Source organism: Perissodus microlepis, chromosome 2, assembly GCF_051167445.1.
Source record: "Perissodus microlepis isolate ML-2025 ecotype Zambia chromosome 2, ASM5116744v1, whole genome shotgun sequence".
NCBI classification, from domain to species: domain Eukaryota; kingdom Metazoa; phylum Chordata; class Actinopteri; order Cichliformes; family Cichlidae; genus Perissodus; species Perissodus microlepis.
Genome location: NC_140462.1, coordinates 25,431,541 through 25,458,157, shown reverse-complemented (window position 1 = coordinate 25,458,157; position 26,617 = coordinate 25,431,541). Strand labels below are relative to the sequence as shown.

The 26,617-nt window shown below is 44.5% G+C and overlaps 2 protein-coding genes across 4 annotated transcripts in view; one reads left to right on the top strand and one right to left on the bottom strand.

Annotated features, from left to right (window-relative positions):
- The first annotated feature begins 1,516 nt into the window (after positions 1–1,516).
- ube2d2l (ubiquitin-conjugating enzyme E2D 2 (UBC4/5 homolog, yeast), like) lies at positions 1,517–8,426 on the top strand. The gene is made up of 7 exons (XM_084953365.1): positions 1,517–1,963; positions 5,364–5,427; positions 5,516–5,547; positions 5,836–5,913; positions 6,041–6,146; positions 7,200–7,293; positions 7,971–8,426. The coding sequence occupies exons 1-7, from the start codon at positions 1,940–1,942 to the stop codon at positions 8,014–8,016; spliced, it is 444 nt and encodes a 147-aa protein (XP_084809491.1). The 5' UTR covers positions 1,517–1,939; the 3' UTR covers positions 8,017–8,426.
- Positions 8,427–8,573: 147 nt separating this feature from the next.
- The window catches only part of nfkb1 (nuclear factor of kappa light polypeptide gene enhancer in B-cells 1), a 29,468-nt gene continuing 11,424 nt past the window's right edge, over positions 8,574–26,617 (bottom strand). For all 3 annotated transcript variants that reach the window (XM_084953343.1, XM_084953356.1, XM_084953350.1), the window contains exons 6-24: positions 19,375–19,526; positions 19,130–19,293; positions 18,887–19,045; positions 16,480–16,584; positions 15,591–15,682; positions 15,368–15,506; positions 14,862–14,993; positions 14,641–14,754; positions 14,096–14,257; positions 13,724–13,865; positions 13,521–13,635; positions 13,238–13,439; positions 12,547–12,716; positions 12,134–12,236; positions 11,822–11,970; positions 11,675–11,744; positions 11,370–11,533; positions 11,120–11,240; positions 8,574–11,035 (exon numbers count right to left, since the gene is read on the bottom strand). In XM_084953343.1, coding sequence (XP_084809469.1) covers positions 10,941–11,035; positions 11,120–11,240; positions 11,370–11,533; positions 11,675–11,744; positions 11,822–11,970; positions 12,134–12,236; positions 12,547–12,716; positions 13,238–13,439; positions 13,521–13,635; positions 13,724–13,865; positions 14,096–14,257; positions 14,641–14,754; positions 14,862–14,993; positions 15,368–15,506; positions 15,591–15,682; positions 16,480–16,584; positions 18,887–19,045; positions 19,130–19,293; positions 19,375–19,526 — 2,550 coding nt within the window. In that variant the 3' untranslated portion in view covers positions 8,574–10,940. The remainder of the gene's footprint in view (positions 11,036–11,119; positions 11,241–11,369; positions 11,534–11,674; positions 11,745–11,821; positions 11,971–12,133; positions 12,237–12,546; positions 12,717–13,237; positions 13,440–13,520; positions 13,636–13,723; positions 13,866–14,095; positions 14,258–14,640; positions 14,755–14,861; positions 14,994–15,367; positions 15,507–15,590; positions 15,683–16,479; positions 16,585–18,886; positions 19,046–19,129; positions 19,294–19,374; positions 19,527–26,617) is intronic.

The window sequence follows — 26,617 nt, the reverse complement described above, 5'->3', positions numbered from 1 at the left end:
TGATTACTATACCTTTCTAATGTGACGTTGTTGTCCCTGGCTCTCTTTCTCTCTCTCTCCCTCCTGCTCTGTTCCTGTGCTACTGGTGTGTAACTACCGCCCCTCCCCCCTCTGCCCAGCGCAAGCACAAGGCTCGAGTGCAGAGTGAAGTGGAAAAAAAGTGTGAGAGAGAGGGTGAGAGAAGGAAAAGAAAAACCCACGGCTTGCGATAAGGAGCCGGCTCGTGTCGTTCATGTCAAAGATCCGGCTCTAAGAGCCATTTCATTCACAACCGACACATCACTACTCAGTGATTAAACTGCCAATAACCGTCTGGAACAATAGTGATCAATAGATATAACAGAATACTCAACTCCCCAAAAAATTAAACCCAAGTGGAGATAGAAGCAAGGTGTTTTTTATACTTCCACTTCCTTTTATAATTTATATTATAACTTATTTTATTTGTTCTGTTAATTTGAATGAATGGGCTTTTCTTTCTCAGACTGCAATGAAATAAATATTTTTTAAAAAGCAGAAAATATGATTGTTGTTAACTGCAGAGAAAATATTTGAAATGTTGTTTATTTTCCATATAAAACCATTTTCTCTGTGTGATGTGCAGATCATACTTAAATAAAGACATTCATTTGAACAAAAATGCAGTAATAATTAACAATTTCTGTAGTGTTAGGTTGCAACCAGCAGTTATCATTATTACCAATAAAATAAGTCAACTAATAAATATATGTTTCCTTTTAAACAAAGTAAATAAAATAATCCCCATTTTCAAACAATCTTTTCTTGAATATTAGTAAACGCAAATGAAACTGCCTTTGTTGGCATGTGTGGAGGACCCCCTTGGGGACTTTTTTTCTAAAAAGCAACTAGCGACTTTTTCTGGTGTTATTGGAGACTTATTTATGAGGACTTTTTGACGTGAAAGCTCATATTGCTCTTACTCTCAACAAGCAGCGGGTGCTGCCGTGGGCACCTCGCCGGTGCCAAGGCGCTCATGGGCGTAGGATAGTCCTCCCCCAGCTGCTATCAGGGCAGGAGATGTTCACATGCGCCCAAACTGCAAATGAATCGTGCATGAGCCAAGCCGCTGCTCCAGCACTGACTGTAACGCAGTCAGTTCTTATTTTACTGTTATGTTGTTTTGTGGATCACAAGGTTTAAAACTACTTATAAACACACACACAAAGTAACTCAACCAGAGTGCCTATTTCAGGTCACCTACTACTACTCACCACAGGAGTTGGGTTGGAATTGTGACATTAGAAATACAATAATTGGTAAAAGAAATTTAATTTGTAGTTCTAAATAAATTCTAAATGCATTTAGGACGTTTTTACTCACTTTATGTCTCTTCCACGATGTTATTTTTCTCTCCTACAATGTAGGTTACAATTACATTAGCATGACAAATTATGCAAATTAGGCGATGACATCATTTAGCGACTTCTAGCGACTTTTAGGACAGCCAATAGCGATTTTCCTTACTGAGGAGTTGGCAACACTGCCTCAGACCTCTGTAGCAGGTGGCTCCGGCCCTGCTGATGCCAGTAGGTCTTCTGGATAAAAAACAGGGTCGGAGTGAGACCTCCACCCTATCGGTGGGTCTTATTTGGTGTCCGGAAACAAGGTCGGAGTGAGACCTCCTGTTCCCGGTTGTCTGACAGCTGCTCGGTGTGTAACGGAAGACATTTTGAGCTTTCGGTGGTCCCGGGGCCGTTATCGGAGTGTCAGCCTGAAGTCGGGGCTGATGTGCTGGACTCTGCGACGTGAAAAAGTCGAGCTTTAACGGAACATCGCTGCAGTTTGTGTAGCCAAGCTAGCTTAGCTCACAGCCGCACAGCTAGCACACTCCTAGATGCTAGTTAGCTAGCGACACCTAGCTGGCCTCCTCCTCCTCCTGCACCTCCTCCTCGACAACCGGTCCCTTCTCGCAGACATAATGGCTTTAAAACGAATTTCTAAGGTAACACACCGCCCTCTGTTTCACGTTTATTTAACATCGTGTGTGGCGTTTGTGTGCTTGGAGCTAGCAGTTAGCCTGCCCTCTGCACTGCAGCTGCAGCATTTCGCATTAAACCAGGTGAAATGCAGCTCCGTGCAGCCGCACAGTGAGTCGTGTTTTATGTGCTGGAATCAGCCGCACTCGGGGGCAGGTTTGAGCCGAGAATCAGCCTCAGTGCGAGTCTTTCGGGTTCAGACCTAACGATGGTCCAGGCCTGAAGCTGCTCTGCTCTTTGGTTCCTTTTAAAATAAACTTGGTTTCTTCTCCGTGATTCCTGTTCGTTCCACTGAGCTCAATAGCTGTCAGAGTTTATTACGGTATTACAATTACTAACCCTTCTTTTTTAGTCTCTCCGTCACATTTACATATACACATTTTTATTCCTTTGCATTTCTCCGGCAGCTGTGATTACAGTTGATGGTTTTCACCCACAGACACGAAGAGTTTGTAAAATGTGTGTTTGTGTTCACATTAAAGTGCATCTCTGCAGGTCTGTCCGTCAGGGCCGAGGGACCCTGCTGTGTTTGGACAGGTGAGAGCAGCTGACGCTAACCTGCAGGTTGCTGCTTTCAGTCCAGATGCTGACAGATGTCTTTGTACCCCTCATCCTGAATACCTTCATCTCCACAAAGTGCTCACAGTGTGACGGTGTTGCCAATTTCCAATGTTGGTAAATAGACGTTAGTGAGCAGGATTTTCAAAGGGGTTATAGATAAAATAAAGAAATTATCTGCAAGAATCTTAACAACTGTGTTATTTTACCTACATTATAACCAGTCCATGATTTTTGGTCAATTATAACATCTTTATAGATCTATTTTTATACTTGTTGCCAGATCTCTTTTTAAAAAGATATTTTTAATGTAAATGAGACCTTTGAAGTCGATAAATGATATATAAAAGTCACTTATTGTGGCTTCTACCTTGTGACAGGAATGTTGTTTGTAGCTCAAGAAATATTGACGTCATTCACGAGGAATGCATTTTACATGTTTCATATTTTATAGGTCAACAAGTCGTTTACAGCAGTTTAAATACAGACAATCACATTTTGGCACAACGACACAAGCTGAGCTGTAGATGGACAGATGTTGGTGTTTCCATACAGAAGAGTGAATCAGTGAGACCGCAAAATGAGGAAAGCTCACTTTTTTGAGACGACTTTTATGCACGGACCTAACGTCAGAAATCAGTTCTCTCTGCCCGAAAGTCAGTCTTTGGAGTTCAGGGCTCTTCATGTTTAAATTTTTTTTGCTGTTTTCCTTCCTTCTTTCTATATATTTAATTTCATTTTGTCCTGTAAAACAATAACATAAACAGATTTTCGTTTGCTAGGAAATCTGAAATGTTAGCCGGTGAAAACAGGAAGCAAAGAAATCGCAGGATTTTTCCCAGAAAGTCGTCTTTCCAGCTGTCGCAGTGGCTCTCTCTGTATAATCTGGTTATTGTACAGAGGAATAACTGAGCTCCACTGAAATGGTGGTAAAGGCCAACATGATTGTGCACTCATGTCTTCAACATGGCTGCTGAAACGACACCAAAGCCTGGCGCCCTCGATGGCGAGTGTAAACTACAAACGCAGAGGTGGACGCTGACCAACCAAGATGTCGCGTCTTCACCCTTCAGCTTATCAGGAAATACATACAAACATCTCTACAGGGGAAAAAAGTGCTCATTAGACATAATGGCTGTTTTTACTGAGCGTGCTCAGTGAGGGTCTGCTGTTAGGTTAAATGTGTTTAACATAGCGAGGCTTAGATCAGTGACAATGGGAATCCCAGCGGCGCTGACTACTGTACTCGATTAAATCAGGCTCTCTGCTTCATACTCTTGTTGTGCTTATGGGCAATTTTAAAGATAATTTTATTTCTGTGCCTTTTTTTTTTTTTTTAACGCACCTTATCCAGCAATATTTAGCTTGATTTATTTTATTTACTCTTTATTTTCACTGATGTAAATTTAGTGCATCTGTAGGCTATTTAAAATTTAGAAAAATACAATTTTAAATAAATAAAAAAATTTTAAAACTTGTTTTTTTTTTTAATGTCAACAGCATTTCAGATGTTTTTATTTATTTTAATTTTTCCATTTTTAAATTTAAATCCAGCATAAAATTTATTCAAAGTATTTTCAGTGTTACTGGTGCACTGTTTATTTGTTTCATTCAAAATAATTGTTCTTAACTTTAGTTAAGTATAAGTAGAATAACTGGAAATATTAATAAATAAAAATGGAGGCAGTGAGGAGTCTTCAAGGAAGCGTTTTTGTGCTCGCCTCCTAAACTCAGCCGAACCTGAAAGATGAGCTGTGTGCGCCTCGCCTGTATGTCACATACCAACAACAACACACACACACACACACGGCAGTTTGGCTTCAGGCTGGAAACACAAACCACCCGTCCTATGACAGCCGTGTGTTTTCTTGGCCCTTCTGTCAACGGTAAAAATAGACTCTGCTGCTTACACATCAATAAAAGCCTGAGTGTGTCCGAGTGTTTTAATGCAGCCTTAACACAGGAGACCAACCTTCAGGCTTTTCAAAGTAAATGCCTCTTATTTATTTCCTTCAGAATAAAGCTGTGGTCACGCTCAGTTACTTATTTGCTGGAAGAATAAAAAGTAGTTTTAAAGCAGCTCAACAGCCACTTGCATTAGAAACATCAGAAATGATCGCCGATCTAAGCAAGGAAACGCCCGGCGGGTTTCTGAACTCTCACACAGACGCAGTAATATTTAGAGTTTGATTTACCGCCGGCCAAGTTTAGCCCGTAACCTGACAACTTCACCGCGGCTATTTCAAGTCCTGACTGCTGAATTCAGACATCTTTAAAGGCCTGGTCTCCACACAGGGCACACGAAGAGGCCGCTTAACTGTAAAAACACCATTGGAGGTAAACTTCGCACCAAAACTCAAGGAACTCAAAGAAAACGAGACCTTACACTTCTTCCTCATTAAAATTAAAATGCAATTAATCACTCAGCTGAGCGTGCTCGGTGAACAGTTGGCAACATGTCGGCGACAGCTCTGAGCAGGACGTCAACAAGTCTTTGCAAGCAAAACATTTAAAAAAAATGTAGTTTATTTTTTTTCTTAAACCGAGTGGCAGCAGCAGCCTCCTCCCAACCAAACTGGCTGCGGGGAGGTTTTTGGTGTACAGACTGGTAAACGGCGTTAACCACTGCAAGCCACTCGCCATCTGGTCGTTAGAAACCCATGGGTCTGCTGATGGGTTTTTATTACCATATTATCTTTTTTCATCACATTTCCAGTACAGCTGTGAACTCGATGTGACCAACATCAGTAAATGTCCTCGTTGCTGATGTCAGCCAGCAGGGCTTTAACGTCTGTCGTTCCTCTGCAGGAGCTAACCGACCTGTCCAGAGATCCTCCGGCTCAGTGCTCCGCCGGTCCTGTCGGCGAAGACAGTAAGACCACTTTTCAGTTTTCTTTACGCAAAAGTTCACAGAGAGGAACGAGTGTGCTGCACTAACCCTCGTCTCCTCTTTTTTACAGTGTTTCATTGGCAAGCTACTATTATGGGACCTGTAAGTATCAAACAGCTGCTCCGCCTCAGAGTTTGGAGCTAAAAACTGCAGTTAGTTTGTCAAAACAAGCACAAACTGAAAACCTAGCTGAGCGTGATTCTGTGGGAAATGCTGCAGTCGTGTTTTTTGTAAAACCTGAATCCACAGAACTGCTGCAGGTGTAACAGCGCCGGAGTTCGAGCCGATTCAGGGGCCGTTTTGGTCGTTTCACTGATATTTATACAAACTGTTGGCAGTGACGTGGTGTGAACATGTGAGTGTTTAACCTCTCTCTGTTTTTAACTGCAGCCTGACAGTCCCTATCAGGGCGGCGTATTTTTCCTGACTATTCATTTCCCTACAGATTATCCCTTCAAACCACCCAAGGTAAATTTTTTATTAAACCTTTGAAGCCTTTTAACTTCCTTAAAATTAAAATAAATAAAAAAAAATTGAATACATGTCTGAGATTTTGGAGTGATGCTAAGTCGTTTCGGTTCCTCTCCCCGCTCAGGTCGCCTTTACGACGAGAATTTATCACCCAAATATAAACAGTAATGGCAGCATCTGTTTGGATATATTGAGATCTCAGTGGTCTCCAGCATTAACTATCTCTAAAGGTAAGAAACAGTCATATAAACGGCCAAATGTTTCTGTGTCTGTAACCCTGAAATTGAGTTTTTAAATCTGCTCCCCTTTGGTGAGAATAATGAAAAGATGTGTGAAATATGTTTTTTTAGCTTTAATTTTCTTGTAGTTTATTAATAAAGATTCTATAATTAGGCATCTCATTTATAGATAGCGACTCTAACGCTCCCATCAGAGGGAGACAAATGGTTAAAAACTTTTGTCCTGCAGTGATTCTTTACTGTTAGTACAGGTTTTGACCAGTAGGTGGAGCTGTTTGGTTGTAGTTTCACCTTGTAACAGGTAATAATGATATTTACATCAAACAGGTTTGTTCACAGAGTTCAAAGTTTGAACCTGAAGCTGAAATCTGATTTTTAAAGCATTTTCATCCTTATTTATTTACTTATTTTGGTTTTATTATTATTATTATTATTTTTAATTATTAACTTACCTATTTTTTATCTTATGCGCAATATTAATTTTAATTATTATGCTATTATATTTCCATTTACTCATCATATTTATGTATGTTAAATTTTCCTGTTACTTTAATTTATTTTTCTGTTAATATTATAATTTTTCCATTTATTTTTTTAAGAGTTACAGTTTTTTATTTTCAACTAATTTAAATAATTTTCCTGTTTATTTTTTAAATGTACTATCTTACTTTTGTTTAGCTCCTGTATATACATTTCCCTGAACATATGCATTTTCTTTTCTTTCTTTTCTTCTTTGTTTTCTTGCTGTCACTGCAGGCGTGTCGATGTGGAGGTCCACAGCTGCCAAAACTATAACAATGAAAATTTAAAAAAGTAAAAAAAAAAAAAAAAAAAAAAAAGAAGTAAATAATGAAGCAGATGAAATCAGTATAATAAATACATCACATTTTCATAATAATTGTTGCCTATAATGTGATGTGTTTGCTTGTTTGTTGGCAGTTTTGGTCCCCCATACAGACTCATAATCACTCAGTCACGTGTGAAAAGCAGGAGCACGGTGCAGACCTCAGAGCTGCTCTGACTCTCTCTTTTCCCTCTCTGCAGTCCTTTTGTCCATTTGTTCTCTGTTATGTGACCCGAATCCCGACGACCCGCTAGTGCCAGAGATCGCCCGCATCTACAAAACAGACCCTGTGAGGTGAGTCCACACCTGTTAACCTGCAGGTAATCGGCTGCTCAAAGGACGAGGAGAGCGGCTTCGAGCAGCGGGTGAAGGTTTATAACCGAGTGTCCTGCTGCTTGGTCTCAGGTATAACAGACTAGCCAGGGAGTGGACAGAGAAGTATGCCATGCTGTGAGGGTAAGAGCGAAGCTCACCTGAGCTGCCTGCTGATTCTGTGTCTCAGACGCACGTTGAAGCAAATAAAGCATGACTGCAGAGTTTTCTCACTGCATGGAGCGCAGGTAGGGACGACCTGGCGGACGTCACAGAAAGGGAAAATAACGCAAACCTGAAGACGTGAGATATAATAAAACTCACACATGTACAGGTGTTATGAAGGGGGAAATTATCTATAGAGACCAAACAGTTTGTGTATCGGGCTGTAAACATGTTTATTTCTGTGGGGACTGACTCACTGCTGGAGCCTCTGGTGGGCGTTAGAGGAACTGCAGGTTTTGCTGCTTGAGGAGCGTCCTGTGTTTAACAGTTGGCGTAAACTGCACGTGTGGCGAGTGGGAGTAAAGCGGCGACAATGATGTTTTGTTTCCTGTGAACGGCTGCAGGTGGATTTTGGTCTGCGTTTCTCAGGCATGGCATCGTCCTGCAGCCTCTCTCGCCTCCCGCCTCCTCACCTTTTCTCTCCCTCCCTGCAGGTACAACAAGACGGCTCAGGACTGGACTCAGAAATACGCCATGTGATCTGCCTCCTGCTGTTTTCTCATGTGGCCACACCCCCCTCTCATCCACCTGTAACAGCAATTTGTTCACCTTTCCTTCCCGTCCCATCCTTTGATTTTTATCGCTTGTCTGTTTGGGTTTTTTCTGCTTTCCGGGTGAAGGGCTGAGACTCTGAGCCGTCAACGTGCCAACTGAGAAACCAGGAAGCAGAGCGGACTCACTGCTCCTGCAGATGAGACCGCTTTTAAAAAAAAAAGAAGAAGAAGGCTTTTTGGTTTCTTTTGTTTTTAGACCGTTAGAGCCGTTAGTTCATCCATCATCCAACACTGTCGTCCTCTTTTTGCACTGGAACACAAACCGAGCTCCCCGCGGCTGATCGATCAACTAATAGCTCCGTGATGGTTTTTCTCAATAAAGCTGAACAAATTGCAGCTCCTGTTGTCCTGTTTTCATTCCAGGGAATCAAAAATCCTGCTCTGAGACTCCTCCTAATGAATAAAAAAGTCTGTTTCTGCTTCGCTCACAGGTGGAAGAATGGAAACAGACTCTTTTTATTCGTCACAAACGCAGGCGGACTCTGAGAGCAGGAGCCGCTACCCTGACATCATCAGCCAGGCTCAGAGGTCACATGAACGCTGTTATCAGCGAAATTAATCCTCCTGCTCAGAGAGGTTAAAATCGTTTCACACTGAGAGCCACAGACAGTTAGATCACAAGTGGTTTGGACTTTCTGTCAGTATAAGTCACACATTTAATCCCATTTATTAAGAAATAAAGAGCAATTTCAACATAATGTCACAGTTTTTCTACACAATGAAGAAATGCTGCTTAAATTAAATAAGTGTAAAATGACAAAAAAGGTTCTGGAGGCTCATTAGCCAGACTCCCCAGGAATTACAAAACAACTAAAGAATAAAAAAACAGGAGCTATTATGTAATTACTTCACAAAATAGAGTGAAAACATCTCACATGTTAAAAACTCCAATGTAACGTCATCCTTACAGAGCAGAGCTGCTCAATTCTAGCCAAAAAATCTCAAACTGATCATTTTGGTGACGATCAATCATGGTGATCATGATCACTGTGGAGTAGCTGGAACACAAAATTGTAAAGGAAACACAGAAATATATTTGCACATCTGAAATGTTTCAGAAAGAAAGTTTTAAGAATTTAACTCAAGCTGAAGGACATTCAGACTTTTTTTCGTATCGCAGCTCAGCTTTCAGCGTTTATTTTCAACATGTCATGTTTTTAACCACCAGGGGGCGGTGTTTAAATGTTTACCCCAGGTCTACCACATCGCCCTGGACTCACTGTGCCGTCTTGTGGTACAAAGTGTTTTAACTCTAGTTTGTATCTCTTCATCACAGATCAAAGATGTTTGGGACGTAAAGCCTTTGTGGTTATTTCTTCTCGTTTCGCTGATATCTTCAGTGATTTTAGGAGGTTTTACCAGTTTTATAAACACCTCCATAAGTTCAATACAAGTTGTTTTTGTTCTGGTCCTTTATCTCTCCGGATGGATGCTGAGAGTCATCGTCCTGCTGCAGGATGAATCTGGGATATATTCAGTATAACTGGAGGTACTGGACCTAACCATTGTCTGGTCACGCTGGGTTAGCTGATGTTAAACTTTGCATGATCATAGTTCAAAATAATCCTTTATTTCAAACTGAGCCTGTGATATACTGAGTGTTTAGCAGTCTCCAACACACACAGTCGTCATTATCAGAAACTCTTACCATATTTTCTTTTCAACACAGCATCTCAGCTTCTCTGGATAACTCCACAGCTGAGCAGGTGAGTGGAAATAAATCACAATTTGAATATTTATTTTAAAAAAACAATCAGATTTTATTTAAAAAAAGGTTAAAAGCTCATGTTTGACTGTACAGTGCAGGGCAGGAACATAAATATCATCTGCTGGATTACAGAAACAGGAACAGCAGCTACCCACAGCTCTGGACTACCTTTCCCACAATGCCTTACATTTCGTTTCTCTGAGTTTCCCCTCAGCACTCGTGCCACAGAATAAAATCACGAAATAAAAACCAGGTTCAGTTCATGATGACGTCACGAGAGGAAAACATATCGTCATTGAAATTTTAGAGAGTAAATAATACTTTAAAAAAAGCGCCAGGAGGAGAGTTTCAGATGTCGGGGGTGTCTGAATAAAACACGCGTGATAATCTGTCCGTGAAGAGTCTGCTCATGCTGCCCAAAGTGACCACTTTATTAGGAACACCTGTGCGAGTAAACTGTAGCTGTAAACCAACAGGAAAAATAAGATTAAGATCCTCACATCGTACAATGGCTGTGGCAGGTGGATTAAAGTTATCAACCCATGAGAGGCCAGTTTCATCACCATTGTGGTAAACCTCTCTTTAATCTGAGGTGTCATCACAGCGCGTTTCTGCCCTCTGATTAACACCAGACGAGTAACAGATTACAGAACATCTGATCCTTTACAATCGTTTCAGTTTCGTAGCACCTTTTCTCTGCAGGCGGCTGCAGAAAGAACAAACTGTGCGAAGCGTTCAGTGGTTGAAGTGAACAGAAAACCCCCCAAATCCACAACTTTACCATCGAATCCACAGAAAACAGAGCGCGCCTCAGGAGGAGACGTCAGCTTACCAAGGCGGGGGGGATTTTTGGTATGTTTTTCCTGTATTGGCTCCGCGGGAACAGAAGCTGCTCCCCGTCTTTGCTGGAGTGTCGTGGCCAAAAAAAACAAAACAAAAAAAGTAAAAGTTGAGTTTGACTGTTTTCACGCGCTACAATCAAGTTTTCTTTTGACCCTTTTTTTTACAAACTGGTTTAAAAAGCTCAGAGAAACTTTCAGCCCTGAACCCATCACGAGGACGAGCGTCGCACTCGGTCCAGAGCGAGTCGAGGGACGACGGGTGGATGGATGGACTCAGCTGGAGGTGGACCGATCAGATCATTACGCCGTGGAAAGCTCCACCCCACTGTCGCAGACCCCGCTGTCGATTCGAGTGTCCACTTTCAGTTCCTGAACCCGAGCGCACAGAAGCTCGCCTGCGAACACAAACGCAGCTCAGTGACTCGTGGTCATGTGACTTGGCAGTCGGTGTTACGTGCACGTTATGTGCGCATGCTCACCACTCATTGCGCTGGTGGCCGGCGCTTCCTCGTGCAGCGCCTCCTCCAGGACGCTCAGCGCTCTGCACTCGCCGACTGACCTCAGAGCAGCCAGCAGCTCCCTGATCGTTCCACCAGAAACCTGCAGGAGAGACGGGAAGCAGTTTGTCCACAAAATCCTCGAGGGGGCGTTTCCCAGGTTTCTGAGAACACTCAGATGCTGGAGTGTGTGTCGGAGTGTGTGAGATCGTGTGTTGTGTGTGTGCGTTACCTCGTAGCTGTCCAGCAGGGTTTTAGCGGGGGAGGGGCTCAGCCTGAAGGCCGTGTTGAGGATCCCGAGACCCAGACTGTGAGCCAGATTCTCCCAGCATCCTTCACTCTCCAGAGTGCCACACAGCGCCTGCTTCACCTCTGTGTCCAGGCTCGCCAGGTCGCCTACACACGCAAACATGTCATCAGCAAACCGATGCGCCGATGTCATGATTTTGTATTTCGTGGTTATGAAACAATGAACCACGTCTAACACAGTGGTCAATCACAGGGTAATAAAGTGTCCACGTGTGGGGAGGAGCTCACCTTGAGGAGGGACGAAGGCCGTTTGAGGTGTTTTTGGTTTGTATTCTTTGCCGTTCAGAAGATCCCAAACCTGCAAACACACACCTGCAGGTTCATTAATCTGCTTCGTGTCGTGAGGTTCACCAGAGGCTCAGAAGCTACGTGTACCTGAGGGGTGGCAGCCATGTTGAAGGGAGTTGTCCCTGGGATGTACCCTTCATCTTCTTCCTCATCCTCGCTCTCCTTTTCACAGCTCTCCTCCTCATCCTCCTCCCTGAAGAACAGTGGCTCAAAGTTCTCCTTCTGTGGGTCTGCACCTGAAAAGACCCAAATACGAACTTATTAAACAAGAGATCAGGACGTCTCACAGGCTTCCTCCTCTTCAGAAAGGAAGCCGTTAGAAACGATGGGGCCTCAGGTGGATGCTAGTAAATGAGCTCCTGGTGAACAAAAGAACTCTGAGCTTTAATAAAAATCTACCTGCAGCCATGAGGAGAGCCGTGAGCTTGACAGAGCCTCGACCCGCAGCGATGTGGAGGGGGGTGGAGCCATTAAAAGTGCAACAGTCCACCTTGGCGTTTCCCTGATGGCAGAAACACACAAACAGCACTTCATGCAAAGGCGACTCAAAGGTGAAGTTACATCACACAAAGATTCCTCAGCACTGAGACGCCCACCACTGGTCGTCATACACTCCATCGGTCATCTGATCCTTCATCAGTTAAAGTCAAATCAAGGAGAGAGAGAACATCAGCATCTATATGAATGTGTAACCACTTTATTAACGAGATAATGATTTGCAGCAGCTCTGATGCTGAGCCAGCAAAGCCTCAGCAAAGGTCTCTGCTCTGATTGGTTGTTAGCTCCCAGTCTGCCCAACAACCCAGGCGTACCTCCAGCAGCAGGCAGCCCGCCAGCGATACGTTGTCAGTCTCTGTGGCGAGATGGAGGGCCGTTCGGCCACAGCTGCGTTCCTGGACCTCTACATTGGCCCCGCCCTCCAGCAGCTCCCTGAGAGAAAACAGCTGGTTGGCCAGAACCGCCAGGTGGATCGCACACAGACCTGCAAACATGTTTACCGGTAGGTTTTCAAATGAGATGACAGTAACGATAATGTCTGACACAGCATTACATAAAACGACACCCCCGCACTGTCTCTTTGACAAAAACAGGAATCTTACAAAAACAGTCGCTGTTACCTCGACTTTCTGATTTTACAGATTCAAGTAGTCGTGCTAAAACACCAAAGTTATTTAACTCGCAGATCGATGACACCGACCTTCATCAAACAACACGAACTCCACAAAGACAAAACCCTGCTGGAGCCGCACATTTGGTGACGTTTATGATTAATGGACTCGACTGTGAAGCTATTCAGGATATTTCCATTCAGTAACTCTGGGAAGTTTTCAAGGATAATAGGAAGTGTACAGTTGATCAGGCTCTCTGTGACGTGCCCGTGTCTTTGTCTGTCTGTTAAACCCGAAAACTCACCAAGACTCATTTCCCCTATAATACAAGAAAAAATGTGTGTTTTTCTGTGTGTGTGTGTGTGTGTGTGTGAGTGTGAGTGTGTGTGTGTACCTGCTGTGTTGGTTTGGTCCAGCAGCTCTCTCAGCTCTCTGTGTTGCAGTAAAAACTGGATCATCCCTTCTCCCTCATGCTGAGCTGCCAGGTGCAGCACTGTGTTGCCGTGACGATCCGTCAGCGTCGGGTCGGCGCCAGCCAGCAGCAGCGCTTCCACTGCCTCCTTCTGCTGCGTGATAACGGCCAGGTGCAAAGGAGTCTGGGGAACAGAGGGAGGGTGCTTTAGCTCTGTAACCTGAAGCTTTCAGCTCTGTAAGGCTGGAGACGATGAGCTCCATACCTGGTACAGGCGGTTCCTCATGTTGAGCACCTCCTCTCCGGGCAGGGCAGACACCACCTGCGTCAGACTCTTCAGCGCCTCCTGCTGGTTGTGGAGAACAGCCAAATGGAGCCCGCTGAGAAGAGAAAAAGGAGGCGTCACTACACGGCCGAATAAAAACTTTTAATGTGCGCACATCTGATCATCACGATGCGTTTACTGACGTGTCTCCGTTTACATCCTGCGCGGCCATCAGGGAGCGCTGTGGAGCCAGCAGGTACGCCGAGTCAGCCGTAACTGAGTACTGAAAGATGGCCTCCAGCAGTCTGCTGATCACCTGATCCAGCTGCTCCTTGGCGTCGAACTCTGAAGGAGAAAGAAAGACTTGATCGGATGTGTGGAACGCCTAAACGCTTCGTAAAAACTGAATTTATCCTGAGCTTTCTGATGCCGTCAGTGTGATCTGAGCATCTTTGAGTGGACCCGGGAGCGCCACGCAGGAAATAATCCCCGGTGTCACCAGAAAGCAGCAGCGTCAGGTCTAACACCGAGGCGGGAAAAACAAACTCTTCTGCCAAATTTAGAATAACGTTTACCTCTCTCTGCTTCAGGCTCCACACTGACCCCTCCCTCCTCGCTCCTCTCCCTGACCTCCACGGGTTCGGGCCGGGCTGGAGCTCGCAGCACGGCTCCTGATGGCGAGTCGTCGTCCGGGTCGTTGTCGTCACCGTCGTTGTCTGCGGCGCCGCTCTGAGAGGCTTTAAACAAACGGCGTTTGTTGTGTTTTCTCAGATGATTTTCAAGTTTTTCCACATAAATTTACAGATTTATAATCTCAGAGATGGAATTTTCTCATAAATGGAGATTTTATAATCTGGTTTTTAACTAGATTGTCTTAGATGTCACCTAAATTTCACATAATATCAATAATAATATTAATGACTTCCAAAACTTTTCTTGGCTTTTATCCGAGATTACTGAGTCATGATTTATTTCTTCCTCCTAACTAGGTTAAAGGTTAAAAGGTCACGCTCCTAAATCTGTTACTTTATATGTATTATAGATTATCATAGATTATTTCAACCTCTCCCAGCTCCTAAGTTACTTTGAATGGCTCTACTACTTCATCGTAGCTCCTCACCGTGTTTGATCCCTCCTCCACCTCCTCCCAGACCCGCTGAGTACCCTGTGGAGAAACCTCCTCCACCTCCTCCTCCATAGTTGTAGGTAGTGAAGCCCTGGTATCCTGGGTATCCTGAGGGAAATCCACCCAAACACAGAGATTAATGATGACATCACATAACGTCACCCTCAGGTATGTGTTAAACCGCAGAGCAGACCAGACCAGAACACAGACTCTACCTGTGGATCCAGGTCCTCCTCCAGCAGCCGGACCTCCCCCTCCTCCTCTGTATAGACCTCCTCCTCCATGACCACTGAAGTCCTGGAAGTTGGGTAAAGTCTTCTGCCTCTTCCTCTGCACCTCCTCTTTGTCTAAAAACACACACGTGTTCACGCCATGCTAACCTCTGTGGCATCCCACATTTAAAATCGTTAATAAATCAATCATGATGATCAAACAGCAGGGGGCAGTGTTGGGACACAGATAGTAAAAACATTAACAGAAATATGCTGCTATTTATTAATGTTTCCAGCTGATTTGCTTGTAATCGTTCCAGTGTTTTTTTTTTAATAATTTGGAGTTTTATTAATTTTCTTTTTGTTGAAAGTGAAAGTAAAATTAGGCTGTGGGGGAAGAAGAAGAGATAAAGGCCTGAGAGGAGTATTAGGGACCTGCAGGTAACGCATTACCTGAGTTGACTCATTTCTGGCCAACTCCAGAGGAAGAGCGGGGTCATGTGACCTACCTAAGATCTGGGGGTGGTAGGTGAAGGGTTTAGGCTCGCTGGTCTCGTTGTCGGACTTCCTCTTCAGCTGGACGAACACAGACGTCGGTTTCTGCAGGTTCTGGTCTCGATACTTCGGCGTCTTAAATACAATGGCGAACTGTCGGCGCAGTAACGGGCACGGTTAATGACACTCCCAACACCTGCAGGTCAAAGTAGCAGCTCCGAATGCAGGAATGCTCACCTGTCTGTGGACGTCTGTGGGGGAGAAGTCTCCCAGAGCCTCCCAGGTGAGACCCGAGTCATCCTCCTCATAGAACCGAACCTGGATGTCATCTGCAAACGCAAACATCAGGTCACCATGGTTTCATAGTTCGCTTTCAGGCCTTGGGAGCATCTCTAGCTCAGATGCACTGCATAAAGATCGACCTTTGTTCACGTGGCTTAAAATCAGCTCTCAGATCTTGATTGTGCTAATCCAGAGGCCTGTGATAACCTCAGGGGTAATCCTGGTTTTCACCTTTTGTGCAGTGTACGTCATGGAGAATCATCAACATAACGAGATCCGGACCAGGCTACTGATAATTAATAACATTGCCCCGCTGCTGGAGGCCAGACCACCGTGATCTCAGAGCACATCGGTTCTCTCAGAGAAACCTTGGAAGCGGAGCAGGCGGCAGCCCGAATCCAACTCTTCCTCCTGTGGGATTTGTACGTTGGAGGGGAATTCCCTGAAGCAGGACTTCCTCCAACAGCACTAACACAGCTCCAACCAGGAAAAACTGCTCAGATTCACCTCACTTACACTCAACTGCACGGAAACGTCATCAAATAAAGTTCAGTGAAAAAGAAAAAAAATCACTACTTGAGAGACTTTTTAGCAGCCCTTAAAATAACCTGCATGCATGTTTGCTCCGAGGTGCTTTAAAAACCAGAACCAGCCTTCCAAACAGCCCTGCTCATTTCCAGCTGTTTACTGGAGCAGCTCTGCATGCCGTGTTTTAGCTCCTCCCCCTTTGTGCTTCTTCTGACCTCATTATTTTAAATTGCGTCCATGTTTAATATGAGCGTCCCGCACCCGACCTTATATATGTCAAACAGAAAACAGGAAAAGCTCTGCTCGGAAAGCTCACCTTTCTGGACTTTGTCGCAGAGCAGGTAGACCTCCTCTCCTCCGGTCACGCAGCCGGCGGTCCGATCCATCCTCACGATCTTCAGGTTGGAGGCGTTCGGAGCCTCTGAGGGCGAAAAGAGAAACAGCTGCTGTCAGAGATCTACCTACCCGAGGCTTCCTCAAGAGCTACGCATCTTCAAAGGGGAGGGTTTTTTTTTTGCACCATCACTCTAAGGTAAAGTAACCACACTTTTACATCACTCAAAGGTTTGTGTTCGAGATCAGGGCCAGAAAAGACACCATGAAGGGGTTTTAAGTGTAATTGTAACACAAAGTTACAGGGGCTGTGAACGGGTTCCTGTCTGTGCTGGACAGGCTGAGGTCTTCAAACCACAGCACACTATAAGATCAAATAGAGGCACTGAGCACGTGTCCACTAATGCTAAAATAGATCACAGACGCGCCGCTTCCCTTAGACAAAGTCAACAGGAAGTTGTGAAGTTTGCAGTCACCGCCAGGACGAGGCCTGGTAGTTTAGGTACGTCCATGACTGTGGACAGGTTTGTGAGAGGAGAGGACAGGACAGCAGGATTCATACAGAATGCAGGAAGTGGAAACTGGATGAAAAGGAGCTGAGGTGGAGGTGGGTTTCAAAGCAGCTTGCAGATGCACAGCAAACACTGGCACGCTGTAGCTGTAACAGGTGATCCACTCCTGCTCACTACTATTACACTGAAGCTGGCCTGAACCCTGAACGCTGCGGGTCTACTGCAACTGGTAAAGGAAAGTCTAGCAATTAAAAAAATGATAAGTCCAAAAACCAAAAGTAAAAGAGTGAAAACTGGCGAATCGAGAAGAGAAAAGTGTGTGAAATGTTTCCTGCCGGTAAAATGAAAGTGCAGAGCGGGGCTGAAACGATGAACTCGGAGTCGAGTTCAGTCCTCTGAGAGGAAGTGCAGCACAGAGAGCGAAGCAGCTTCAGCAGGAAGAGGGAAACGAAACGAGCGGCCTGACGAGACGCAAGCGCCGATCTTCAGTCCAGAGCGATCCTCCGATTCCGACCAGTCGCTTTATTCAGCTGTTTCTCTACATTTAACATTTTCAAACCACAAATCCAACACATATAAATGACAAACTTCATAAACTTTCAACACTTCAGACCGAAACATGAGGTCTGGAGCTGAGGTTAAGTATGTAGGAACCAATGATCCATCGAATCTACGGTCCAACACAAAACTTCACACATGATCATCTCTCAGCGCAGACCAAGACTCAAAGCTTCACTTTAAAACCCGTTTTCATTTTTCTTAAAACTGATCGGAGCAAACTGAAGTGGGCGTGGAGTCCGTGTGCAGCTCGGTGTGCACATCTAACACGTTTCTCTGTGGGCTTTAATTCAACTTGTCGGTGACACCTTCAGGTGTGTGCTCCGACCGGTTGAAGGGTTGTTCACATTGACAAACACACGGTCAGGTTACAATGACAAGATTAGAGCTGATGAAAGGAAACGGGAAAGTTTTGAGGACAAGCTCCAAATAATGGATTCATTTTTTTTAGTTTTGGCTTTTATGGACAGGAGAGCAAGGACTCAACCAGGTGGTCTACACCTGTGCCCCAAAGAGCACTAATTTATGAGCAGCTTTATCATTTCAATAATCAACACACCCTTATTAGCATTAGCATTAGCAATAACTTAGCAGGTAAGTCTGATGTTTGTACAGCCGAGATGTGGAACAGCTGACCTGCAGGATTTGCAGAACCTGGAGCATTATGACCAAACCTCACTCTTTTTTTTATTGCATGCCTGGTGAGGCTGCAGGCATTTATTAAAGTCAAAGGAAAGAATTCTGTGGGCAACCAACTGCATTACATCCAGCTTGTTTCAGGTCTCTCAGACTCGCAATAATCACCGGTCATTCAGTCGGACATTTCAGTAATTTGAAACAGATCCAACACTAAAGAGAAGTACAGGAAATGGCAGCAAACTGCCTCTGCAAACCTTAATAATCTTCATCTCCTCATCTTTAAGTACACGTGCAAAAAGTCCCGCCACACAAACCGTTTCTCTGTCAGTTGCTCTTCAATAAATCCCCGTTGTAGCATTACACAGACTGTCACTACCTCAGGGACAAAGTGCAGCAACCAGAATCTTATCTTGCACATCTGTAAAGTTTGCTCAGGTTTTAGTTCGAGCTGCAGGTGGAAAAAATGAGACTGAGAGCGACACCGCGAGCGAGCACAAAATGGGACTGAAGCGAAAACGAAACATCTTTCATGTGGTTCAAAGACTCAGGCGGTACCTTCAAAGCAGATCTCACGAGATAAAAACAGTCAAAGTTACACTTTCCTCCGAGCCCTAAACGCATCGTGGACGGACCTGCAAACCTTCCTGCTGGAGGGAGAAGATTAGAAATGCCTGGACTCACTGCTGTCGTAGATCGGCTCGGACACCACGGGCTCGAGCCGCCTGGAGAAGCCGCCGTCGCTGTCGGGGAGGAACGCCGTGAACATGAGCCGAACCACGCTGAGGTCCATCTCTTTGGCCTGAGAAGAGGCAGCATTTCTGATCACACTGAGGTGGTGCTCTGAAGACAGAGAGAGGAGGGCGAGAGTCAACGATGAAACAGATAAAACGTCCCGAATTTAAATTTGTTATGTGTCTCACTCACCTGTGATTTCTCGGGGGACTCTGACCTCCCCCTGAACACTGTCGATGTCGGGGTGGATGGAGACCCCGCAGTTGTATCCCAGCTTGAAGGCCTCGATCATCCGCTCCTCCAGAGTCTTTGCCACGTTCTTCTTCGTCACGTGGAGGATCCCCAGGTTCGGGAAGCTATGAGAAATAAACTGAGCGTCACATACGATCGTTTTACGGGCTTCACTGCGTGTGTGTGTGTGTGAGAGAGATGCAGACCTGATGGTGGAGTCTTTGGACTGCAGGTCAGCAATGCAGATTCCTTTATCGCACTGTTTTCCCACCAGACTGTGAGCGTGGAGGTGAGGGACGGCGGTCAGCGCCGTCACCAGCTGGACCACCACCCGGGCCTGACCCTGGTAGTTACAGATCTGAAACACACGCACAGATAACCACCATAAATATCTGCAACTTTACTCCAAGACTCACAGTGTTAAGACTAAACCAGGCTCACTATAACCTGCTGTGTGCATCAGTTTAATGTCTGTGAGGCAGAGCAGCAGATACCACTGATGGGACCCTGGATGATCTGATCTCCATAATCCACTGGAGAAAACTTCAAAAAGTGCATTATGGGTAAACTTTCCAGGCTCATATTGGCACGTGGGATCAGCTGATGAACCTACAATTCAATCCCAGACTCGCCTTCCAGCTCTGATATTCTAATATTCTTATAAATCACATCTGAATGTGGCTCCTGGCTGTGAAATGGAGAAATAATGCCGATCAGATCAAGTTTAGGAGTTTTTCTGAATCCTGCAAAGTTCTGGATCACAGAGGGAACTTCATCTGTCATCTGTCGCTGATGCATGAAAATAATCTTTGACATGTTTTGGTCTTCAAATCAGGAGACCAGCTTATCGCCAACACACTCAGTCTGAGAGGAAATGCGCTTCTGCTGAACCTTAAACAGTGACTGTGCTGAAGGACGCTCGGTGTGGATCGTTAGAGTCTGTCAAATAAGGGAGAGGTCAGACTGGATGGATGTGGTTTCAGAGAAGTCATTCGGAGATCCAGAGATGACTCACGGTGACAGATTCAGGGCACTTTGGATTTTTCTGCCCTCGGCGCTTCTCTGCTGCGGTTCAGAAAAAACTTTCTCCTGGTACGGATGACTCACGATACCAGCCAAACTTCAGCGGACGCAGTTTCACGCCGCCTCACCTACTTTTTAACGGATCTCGCAAAGACGTGTTTTCATCCCCTGTCCGAACATCAGACAGAAACATGAAAGCGTGCTGATCTCTATCAGGTGATTACATTAAACAGATTCTGTAAAATAAAAACGAGTCTGAAACTTATGAGTTTCAGCTGTGAAACACACAGGTGTTCATTAATGCCTCATTTATACCTATATTTATACCGAAGAGACGAGGTTAGAGATATATAACTGAAGTTTTCCCTGAAGTAAAACCTGCATTTCTTCTAAAGTCCAATTCAGACTGCAAAAGTGAGTCAGTCCCAACTGTACGGGGGGGCACAGCCTTCCAATTATTTCACAGCTTTTCAAGGAAACCTGCAATAACCATATTTCCAGTGAAATTAAAAAAAAAAAAACCTGCACACTTTTAACGAGTGTGCATCCTTCTGTTCCAAAGAGCTGCTGCAGCAACATTCAACAGCAACATAGTAACTTATAGAAACCTATAGACACGTGTGAAGGCATCGCACTGCCAGCTGGAGCTGATCGATACCTGAGAATACTGCCGAGTCATTAGAGGCGTGGCTGAAAGCTCGTTCAGTCTGAGCACAGCGCACACATCAGTGGAGATTTCGTACAGTGTGAAAGCAGCTAAACTTTGAATGAGCTACAAAACATTTTATCTCTGATAAAAAAAAACTTTATCTGTGATCAGGTCAGGAACCGCGGATCCTTTTCAAAGTCACATTTAAGACATTCAAGCCTGAATCCAGATAACTGTTCCTGTTCCAGAACTACAAAAACTGAGAGTGCATTTCTTAATCTGCCAAACCAAAACCAAACAATCTGTAAGATTCCTTCAGAGGAAGTAAAACTTCAACTTGTAGCTTTTTCTCTCGTTATGATTTCCTTCACTTTGTCGTTGAGGTTTCTCCACGCCCTAAATTAAAAGTTATCTCTCTATCTAATTGCACTCTGAGGTAAACTGAGTTTGCGGAAAGGAAATCTGTTCCCGTTTCTACCGTGCACACACGTGTGCATGTACAAATGATGTTGCTGCAGACATTTGCCTGCAGGAACGTTGCAGCAGTAAATAAACACGAGCCCACTTCCTCTTCCCGGTGCTGTGGGCCACTCGAAGCGCTCTGGCAGACAAACCCAGTTCCTAGAAACACAGCGAGCATTGCTATCTGATGGTTTCCTGGTTCAAACACGCTCACACTAAGTACCTGAGGTCTCTGACGTTCCCAGCACGGTGAAGCAGCCAAGTGGAGTTTGCAGAGAAGCGCTCAGTGATCAGCCTTCACTGCTCCCGATGAAGCTAAACTGCAGAGAGGAGGGCAGTATGTGCAATGCCAATTCCCATAATGAAACCTGAGCACTCATGTTTATCTAAGCACTGATTTTTACATTTAAGCATCTAATGATGGACAATCTGCTCTCTCTTATTTTGAAAGGTCAGCTGATACAACCAGTTAGCCAGTTTCAGCTGCCTCCCGGGTTGTTGCAGGGCTGGGTCCAGTCCCCTTTGGAGGACCAAATATTAAACACAGGACCTACACTTCCTGGTGACCCCATATTGGACCACACTGAGACAAAGGGCTTGGTTATTTTACATATTTTTAAATGTCATTGGGAACGCTTGATTTCACTCATTGGAGCAGGCGTATTAGGAGGAGTTGGTTTGATTTAGTTTAACCTCTGTCTCTTGTGAAGGTCGAGATTTAAGCTTGTGAATGCCGGGGGAAGAGATAATTATTTATTATGTACTCACCTGAAACCTCATCTCCTGTAGTCGAGTCTTTTATAAATAGAAATTCCAAATAAATATAGGGGTGGAGCCATCACAAGTGTAAATGTTCTGCATCTCTGGCAGTAAAAGGCCCTCACTATGCGCCTGTTTACTGTGGATGGCACCATTTTTATTCATCATCCTGCTGCCGTAACAGAATTTTCCTCAGTATCTATCCATCTGGCATCTGTCAATCAACGTGGCCACGCCCCAACTCACCCACTCAATTCAATTTGATTTTATTTATACAGCGCCAAATCACAACAACAGTCGCCTCAAGGGGCTTTATGTTGTAAGGTAGACCCTACAATAATACATACAGAGAAAAACCCAACAATCATATGACCCCCTATGAGCAAGCACTTTGGCAACAGTGGGAAGGAAAAACTCCCTTTTAACAGGAAGAAACCTCCGGCAGAACCAGGTTCAGGGAGGGGCGGGGCCATCTGCTGCGACTGGTTGGGATGAGAGAATCGTTATGAAGAGGGAACCTATCCACAGAGACCAAACCAAGCTGCTCTGTGGGGAATGTTCGAACACTTCCACACCAGCTTTAGCTTTCAGCTCTGGAGGTTTGTCCTCGATAAATATGAAAGACTCTCAGCCCTCATAAAGAAGCAGAAAAGTCAAGTGAGCAGACGTATAACGTCTGATAACCGATGAAAGTGAAGCTCGGGATTAATCTACATCACCACAAATATGAAATGTCATGAACCATCAGGCTGTGGAAAATTCAAAGTGGTGCCTCCGAGTGCAAAATGACAACAGTAATTTAAATCCAACGACCAAATGTGTTTTTGTTTCGGTCTCTCTGTACCTGATGAGTTTCACCCGCTGAGGCAGCCTGTAGTCTGTGCAGCACCGCTGTGCGACCATGAGCGAACAACAAAGGGTTAAATATGTCAGTATTTCTGGGCCAGAGTGGGCGCGAACGCAGATATTACACCTCTGGATGCAGAGCTTTCATCTGCGAGCTGAAACTCGGCACCTTTCCTGTTTGTGACGCAACTCCACTTCCTTGTAATTACATGTGGGTGTCAAGGAGAGGAAATTCCCAACAGACATGAAACACAGCAGAGGTGTGTTTGTGTGTGTGTGGTTTGCAGAGAGCTCTCGGACAGGTCCGGGCCAGCAGAAGATTTTGCTGAAACTTCATCTGATGTCAGAAAACTAAAGCGCTCGGAGCACAGATCCGATCCGTGCAGGAGCTCCGAGTGTTTATCGGAGTCTCGAGGAATATTGTGAGGAAAAGCAGCTGTGGGATGAAGTCTGCATGCAGCTACTGGGGATGTTTGTTTTACGGTAATGATGCCAAAGTTGGTTCAGACACTTAGTAAATCCAAACATTCACCAAGTTGTCCCGGTGTGTGCGCTGTGGCCGGGCTGAGGAAAAAAAGGGACTGTTCTGATCTGAATAAATAAACTTTCTGAATGAGTTTACATTTTGCACTCACCGTTTCTACAAGTTTGATTCGCCTGAAATAAGGCCTGTGGTTAACACGCGCTCAGACATTTTCCTGTTTTCTTCTCCAACGTGAAACACATCCGTGAGCGCTCCACATTCATCACACACTGCAGGCCGCTAATATTTCTATCACAGTGTTTTTTATTCCGGTGGATTTCATGCATCGAGCATAAATAAAATGCATAAAACACTTTAATGTTGGTATTAAGGAATAAAACAGGCCGTTCCCTCACTTTTTGTTGCAGCTGTTTTTGATTAAACTCAACATCTGGCTTCATGAAGCTGCAGCTTCAAATCTGGTTTTATTCTTCAAAACTTTGTGGCATGGATGATCCTGTGCCAGGTAAAGCACCTGTCAGCCTCGATGATTGCCCCAGTGAGTCGATCAGTCGCTGCTTTCAGATCCTCTTGAATAAAACTTGATATTCATGAAAGCAGGAATGACTCAGGGCACATTGATTTACCTCGTTCCACTATTAACACCATCATCAGTCACAAAAATAACTCGTGGCTTAAGCTGCTTGAGTAGATCTCTCGTAAGTCTGCTCGAGTTTAAAAAAACCCTTTAAAGTCTTAAAGGTGTATAATGTTCATCACTGCGAGAACCTTAAAGGGAAATTCCAATTTTATCCAGAAAACTTCCTTAGAAATATTTAAGAAACTACAGGCACGAAAAGTCAGTAGTTTAGAAAAACAAAAACTCTTGTGGAAACTTCAGGGGAACTTCACGAGCACACATTAGAGCAGAGTACGTACACAGAGCATGACACCACGGGACGCAGGCAGTGAAGGTGACAGATGCCTTATCAATTTTAAAAAAACAGAGAGACGGAGCGGGTGAGTCGAGTGAGTCAGACTAGTCATCGTCCCACTGGTCCTGCCAGAGCTGGAGGGGTTTTCCCACTCTGCAGCCTCAACATGCAAACTCACCATCATCAACATCTCTCTAACACGACCCACAGATCAAACACGGCGAGTGGGAGGAACACTTCCTCATTTGTGTCAGTGACTTCATCTCATTCATGCCTATCGTACACCCAGCTGATGCATATGAGCCCATGTTGTCCTTACGTTACGGCGCTCGGTGTACCACTGGTCACCTTCTGTTCCTTTTAAATGCTTCTTCTCCACACGTAGCATAACGTGACGAACTGAGCATCAGCCAACGCTGAAGCAACAAAAGCTGCAGCTCCTCCAAAGATCCCTCGACTTTAAAACAAAGTCAAAAACCATCGGCTGCTGCGATGACGGCAGAAAAGGTGTTTTGACAACATCAAGTTTACGAGACTGCGTGAATCACTGCCGCACAGTAACCACGACTTAGGAAGAAGGAGAAGCAGAAGAAGACGACCAAGAAAAACGAGAAAGAAGACAATCTTGGGCTTTAGATCAAAAAGATTAAGAAAAAAAAGAAGAAGAAGAAGAAGAAGAAGACAACCAGGAAGGAAAAGATCAAGCTTAAAAAAAAAAACAATATGGCGGCAGTCAAAATGCCAGGCGTTAAACCAGCGTTTCCCAAACCAGGAGGTTCTGTCAGAGTTCTACGTCCATCTTCTGTATGTACTCAGTTAAAGGGCAGAGAGCAAAGCGTGACTGAAATAAACTTCTTTTAGCCCATTGTGTCCAAAAATGAATCATTTTTATTCAGATTCAGATTCTACATCAAGAAAAAACGTGTCCTTCTCAGCTCGTACGCAACTGTTTTGACTACGTACAGAAAACAAATGAGCTCATATGATTTTTTTTTATAACGAACACTTCCTGTTCTGACCTGTGTCTGAAAGTCTGGATTTCTTTAATCAGCTTTCATATAGTTTTAATGTCAGCGAGACAAAGACAGAAGCAGGAATCTGGGGATTTCCCATGTTTTCTGGTTTGGTCGGAACATGTGGGAGCTTCAGACTCCAAACTAAACATCAACAGAAACAACACGGCAGGAAACTCGAGCTCGTGTGCTTGTGTCAGTCTCATACAGAGCGCGGGGTGGAAACAAGAGCGCCCCGGCTTCTAAAGCCAGCGACGGTCACCTCCGACCAAAACCACAGTGAAACAAAACCACCCTTCGGCAGACAATAGTAAACACCAGCCTCTCCCCTGCTCACGAGAAAAGACCGTGCAGCTTTGTAACGCCAGTGAAACGACGGCTTCACGCGACTCGTTTTGACCTGTTCAAGCAGACGGAGCGACGCATTGTTTAACAGCTGCTTCCTAAATCACAAGTAAGCAGGGGCAAACCCTGCACACTTCCTTTAAATGTGATTTATGCAACTTTTCTCTTCTCTTTTTTTTTTTACATGCTTTAAATACTCAATGCATTATTGCCCACGTGTAGTAAACGAGTAAACGAGACCTTTCCTCCACTGAGGACTCAGATATCTAAATCACAGGATCCTTAAGACGACTCCCAAGAGAGGTTTGAGTCTATGATATTGTTACGACACATTCATAACACAACATTTTTGTGATTTTAAACTCGTTACAAGTTAATGCAACCCTTTAAGACACGGATGTCAGACTCGTTTCACATCGTGGGCCACATGCTGCCCACTTTGACCTTAAGTAGGGCAGACCGGTGAAACTCCCCTTCATGTCAGCATGAAAACGTTTAACCACACACTGAATCGTCATACAAGAAAAAACAAACACTATTCAGATTACATTAGACAGATTAGGTAGATACTTTAGTCATCCCCAGGAATCCACAAACATCCTAGGTATGCAGTAAATATTCATTAAAAATTGAAAAGTAAAAATACTGGACGTGTCCTCCCACGGTGGAGGTGCCGGTGCTTCCACTCACGTTTCCAGGCTAAAGCACGATATGATCGTCGAGAATATTCCCTTTGAGGCCCGGGTTGTTGTAGCACACAAATCTGCACAGTTGTTATAGTCAGTGGGAAATTGTGCAACATTTTGGTCGCTCTAGTAAATGTTTATGCTCCGAACAGAGATGACGAGACTCTCTTCAAACCTGCCTTAAATAAGTACTCTCTCATCCCGGGGGATGATTTTAATTGTTGGTTAGACCCAGTTCTGGTGTCCTGCAGGTTTTAGATGCGTCCTT

What these genes read in the sequence shown, in the direction of transcription:
- ube2d2l (XM_084953365.1), top strand. Translation starts at nt 1,940, where the DNA reads ATGGCTTTAAAACGAATTTCTAAG. An exon ending in CGGTCCTGTCGGCGAAGACA is followed by an intron (nt 5,428 to 5,515) that starts GTAAGACCACTT and finishes TCTTTTTTACAG; the next exon opens with TGTTTCATTGGCAAGCTACT. An exon ending in TACAAAACAGACCCTGTGAG is followed by an intron (nt 7,294 to 7,970) that starts GTGAGTCCACAC and finishes CCCTCCCTGCAG; the next exon opens with GTACAACAAGACGGCTCAGG.